Genomic DNA, 4,665 nt, shown 5'->3' with positions numbered 1-4,665 from the left:
ATTTTCATAAGTAACTGTAATTTAATTACACATTTTTTCTTAGTAACTGTAACTGATTACAGTTACATTTATTTTGTAATTAAATCACGTAACGCCGTTACATGTAACTAGTTACTCCCCAACACTGGACATGAGACATGAACGCAGCGTCATACTCTAGTGAACTTCAGCACTGCCTTCTGAGGGAACGTTATGAGTGAATCACACACACACACACACACACACACACACACACGCGCGCATGCAAAATAATTAAAAGTTATCTCCTGAACTGCACCTTCACTTCCATTTTTCTTTTCAGTCTCTTTATTTTGCCCTGATATCTATCTCTCACATGACTTTAATACTCAAGATCTAACAAAACTATACTTTATAAATTGCCTACATGTAGTAAATCACTACAATATCTTTATAGAAAAATCCTAATACTGAACATGAGTCATGTTTTTCCATTACAAAAAATAACCATGCTTTTATTATAGTAAAAGTAAAGTAACCATGGTTTTTTTTTTTTGGCAAATGGATTACCATTTATATTTATTTTTACCACAAATGCCATGGTTAAACTATGGTTAGTGTAGCAAAAACCCTGGTTAATTTGTGGTTACCATGGCTCCATCCCAGTGACACAGCAGCAGCATCATGCCGATCAGATTGACGATCCGCACCATCGCGCTGGCCAGGTCATAGGTCATGTGGAAGATCTGTGCAAAACACACTCATATCATCACTCTCCTATTTAAAAACATTCATTCATGTGCATTTTATCGGCTTGATTTCAGCATAAACCACAATCACAGTTATTCTGCTCAATACTGAGACCATGAATATTTAAGTCAATTACTCACTGATTTTGGAAACATCATGCTAGCGGTGGGAAATACATATGGAAGGCCGTTTCCGCCATGAAATAAAAATAAAAACAGCAATTGCGACATTTTATCTCACAATTCAGACTTTTTGTCTTGCAATTCTGAGTTTCTATCTCACAATTTACTCTTTTTTTATATAGATATAATAAACTAAGAATTCTGACTTTTTTTCTCACAAAGTTTACATCTCACAATTCTGTTTCCACCACAAAGAAAAAAAGGTAATTGTGACTTTGTATCTAACAATTATGACTTTGTTTCTTGCAATTGCAAGGTTATATTTCACAATTCAGACTTTTCTTCTCAGAATTGCAATTTTCTTGCTATTTTGCTTTTATATCTTGCAATTCTAATTTTGTTGTGAGGGAAAAAAAGCCAGATTGTGAGGAAGTTGCAAATTACCTTTTAAATTTTTTTCCCCATGGCGGAAACCTTGGCTTGAACTTTTGCAAACTCAATACCAATTTTGACAGCAAAATCTAATAGTAGCCTAAATAATGCAAGTAAGAAGAGTAATAAAGCCAGTAATAAAATAAGAACAAATTATGTCTGTGTGTGTGTTTCTGTGAGACAGAGGGTGTGTGTGTGTGTGTGTGTGTATGTGTGTGTACCTGTTTTTCTACACACACACACACACACACACACACACACATTCAGCCAGTGTTCATTTACTGCTTTCTGTAGGACAGTAAAAGATACTTCATATTCAGTAATATTATTGATTTAACTGCTGGATAAAAACCAAACTGAATTGATCTGAATAATGACTCTATTGTCTTCTGTAGAGCTGCTTTACAGCCGAAATTTGTTTCATAATTGATGAATTTTACAACATTCACACTGTTATCTTCCTGTTCATCACTGTGAAGCTACTTTTAAACAACCTGCATTGCATAAAGTGCTATAGAAATAAATGTGACTTGACTTGACCATGGATGACTTGCTGGTTAAAGGGATAGTTTAGCCAAAAATGAATTAGGTCCCCACTGACTTTCACTGTATGAACAAAACACTGAGACATTTCTCAAAATATCTTCTTTAGTGCTTCGCTGAAGAAAGACGGAAGGTCACTGAGGTTTTGAAGGACATGAGGGAGAGTAAAGTACACTGCTGGTTACACTGTGTAAGTCATTTTTTTCATATGTTTAACTATTTCTTTATTTGAAAAATACTCTAATAAAATTCCTGAATCAAGAAAATGCCTTCTGCTGAGAGAGAGACTGACCTCTGAGTCCAGGTGAGCTTCCAGGTCCACCATCAGGAAGATGTAATCCACCGGGATCGAGGACACGAAGTCCACGAGGAACCAGCTCTTCAGGTAGCGCTGGCGGATGGCCTTGGGGTCCAGCAGGATCTCCGTACTGTCCTCTTTCACGATCCCAGTGCGGAAGTTCAGCACCAGATCCACCAGGAAGAGCGTGTCCGACACCACATTAAAGATGATCCACGGAGGAGTGTTCTCGTCCTTGAAGAAGGTGATTCCCACCGGGAGGATGATGAGGTTTCCCACCATCAGCAGCAGCATGAGGAGATCCCAGCAAAACCTGCTCGGAGACAGAGAGCTTGAGCATCTCCATTCATGAATATGCACTACACTACATAGTAAGAGAAAAAAAGTAAAAAGAGGGGTGTGTCTGAATTCATAGTATTCATGAAAAAGTAGACGGAATCCAGTAATAAAAATGGAATTCCTCATAACAAGGAATGTCATGGAATTTGGCAACATTTGGATGAATGAATCAAAAGTAGGGCTGTACACGTATGCACTAGTGTCTGTGAATGTTAAAGCACTGCTGTGTAAATGTGAATCTGCATGTTGTGTGTGTGTCAGTTTGCTCTACTACACATACTGAAACATACGTGACACTCGTCTGCATCTCAATATATGAGCACATGAACTTCATCTGAGAGTCACTTCACCAGCATTTCACCATTTATTTTCTGAAAATTATCGGGAGATACACAGAAACTTAAAGATCTTCACTACAACCTGCCAAAATAAAAGTTTAGCTTGAAAAAAATTGTTACAAAATGTATCAGTAATGTACAGTAAATTGTACTTCTCAAAGTAATAATAATAATAATAATAGTTTATAAAAAAGTATTTTTAAAGAATAGAACACAATATTTCTTCCATGTTTAAACAGTAAACTTACGTTGTGCAGCACAAAAAAATGAAAGGAATTTCCACTATTCCATAAGGTAGTGAAGCAACACAACTGATGTAGTAACGTAACATGAAGCTGATCATGTCTTCTGTCTCTGTTCATGTTTCAGTCGCTCTGTGTCTGTCTGTAAGAGTCTGATTATCTCTGTCTGCGGTTTTGACATCAATATTATTGATCATCTCCCTATGAGAGATCCAGAGCTGCATGGAGTGATAATACAGTAATGCAGGAGTCTAGCTGAGCACGTCTTACACACACACACACACACACACACACACACCACATCATATCACATCACATCACAAATCATCTGTGAGTGTGAGTGACTATGTGAGTGTGCAAGTGTAAGTGTGAGTTTAAGTGTGTGTGTGTGTGCGAGCGTTTGAGTGTGTGTGAGTGTGCGAGTGTTTGTGTGTGTGTGTGTATGTATGTGTGACTGTGTGTGAGTGCATGTAAGTGCTTGTGAGTGTGAGTGCATGTGAGTGTGAGTGCGTGTGTGTGTGTGTGTGTGTGAGTAAGTGTGACTACGTGTGAATGCATGTGAGTGTGACTGTGCGAATGATTGTGAGTCTGAGTGTCTGTGTGTGTATAAGTGTGACTGCACGTGTGTGTGAGTGCACGTGAGTGTGACTGTGTGAGTGACTGTGTGAGTGAGTGTGTGTGTCAGTGTGTGTGACTGCGTGTGTGTGAGTGTGTGTGAGTGCGCGTGAGTGTGACTGCGTGTGAGTGAGTGTGTGTGTGAGTGTGTGTGAGTGCACGTGAGTGTGACTGTGTGAGTGTGGGTGTGTGTCAGTGTGTGTGTCAGTGTGTGTGACTGCGTGTGTGTGAGTGTGTGTGAGTGTGCGTGAGTGCACGTGAGTGTGCCTGCGTGTGAGTGAGTGTGTGTGTGAGTGTGTGTGAGTGTGACTGCGTGTGAGTGAGTGTTTGTGTCAGTGTGTGTGAGTTAGTGTGTGTGTCAGTGTGTGTGAGTGAGTGAGTGTGTGTGTGAGTGTGTGTGAGTGAGTGTGTGTGTCAGTGTGCGTGAGTGCGCGTGAGTGTGACTGCGTGTGAGTGAGTGTGTGCGTGAGTGCACGTGAGTGTGACTGCGTGTGAGTGAGTGTGTGCGTGAGTGCACGTGAGTGTGACTGCGTGTGAGTGAGTGTGTGTGTGAGTGTGTGTGAGTGTGACTGCGTGTGAGTGAGTGTTTGTGTCAGTGTGTGTGAGTTAGTGTGTGTGTCAGTGTGTGTGAGTGAGTGTGTGTGTGTGTGAGTGTGTGTGAGTGCGCGTGAGTGTGTGTGTGACTGCGTGTGAGTGAGTGTGTGTGTCAGTGTGTGTGTATGAGTGCACGTGAGTGTGACTGCGTGTGAGTGAGTGTGTATGTCAGTGTGTGTGAGTGCACGTGAGTGTGACTGTGTGTGAGTGTGTGTGAGTGAGTGTGTGTGTCAGTGTGTGTGAGTGTGACTGCGTGTGAGTGAGTGTTTGTGTCAGTGTGTGTGAGTTAGTGTGTGTGTCAGTGTGTGTGAGTGAGTGAGTGTGTGTGTGAGTGTGTGTGAGTGCACGTGAGTGTGACTGCATGTGAGTAAGTGTGTGTGTCAGTGTGTGTGAGTGCACGTGAGTGTGACTGCGCGTGAGTGACTGTGTGTGTG

At 41.1% G+C, this 4,665-nt stretch overlaps 1 protein-coding gene across 1 annotated transcript in view; it reads right to left on the bottom strand.

Annotated features, from left to right (window-relative positions):
* LOC107745159 (potassium/sodium hyperpolarization-activated cyclic nucleotide-gated channel 3) overlaps positions 1-4,665 on the bottom strand; it is a 16,095-nt gene that overhangs the window by 8,344 nt on the left and 3,086 nt on the right. Inside the window, exons 3-4 of the mRNA XM_016559006.1 lie at positions 2,098-2,416; positions 609-704 (exon numbers count right to left, since the gene is read on the bottom strand). Of these exons, the coding sequence (XP_016414492.1) occupies positions 609-704; positions 2,098-2,416 (415 nt within the window). The remainder of the gene's footprint in view (positions 1-608; positions 705-2,097; positions 2,417-4,665) is intronic.

The sequence above is a fragment of the Sinocyclocheilus rhinocerous genome, unplaced genomic scaffold (genome assembly GCF_001515625.1).
Source record: "Sinocyclocheilus rhinocerous isolate Xijiao unplaced genomic scaffold, SAMN03320098_v1.1 scaffold828, whole genome shotgun sequence".
Classification (NCBI taxonomy): Eukaryota; Metazoa; Chordata; class Actinopteri; order Cypriniformes; family Cyprinidae; genus Sinocyclocheilus; species Sinocyclocheilus rhinocerous.
The sequence above is the reverse complement of the archived record's forward strand: the minus strand, read 5'-3'. Positions and strand labels throughout refer to the sequence as shown.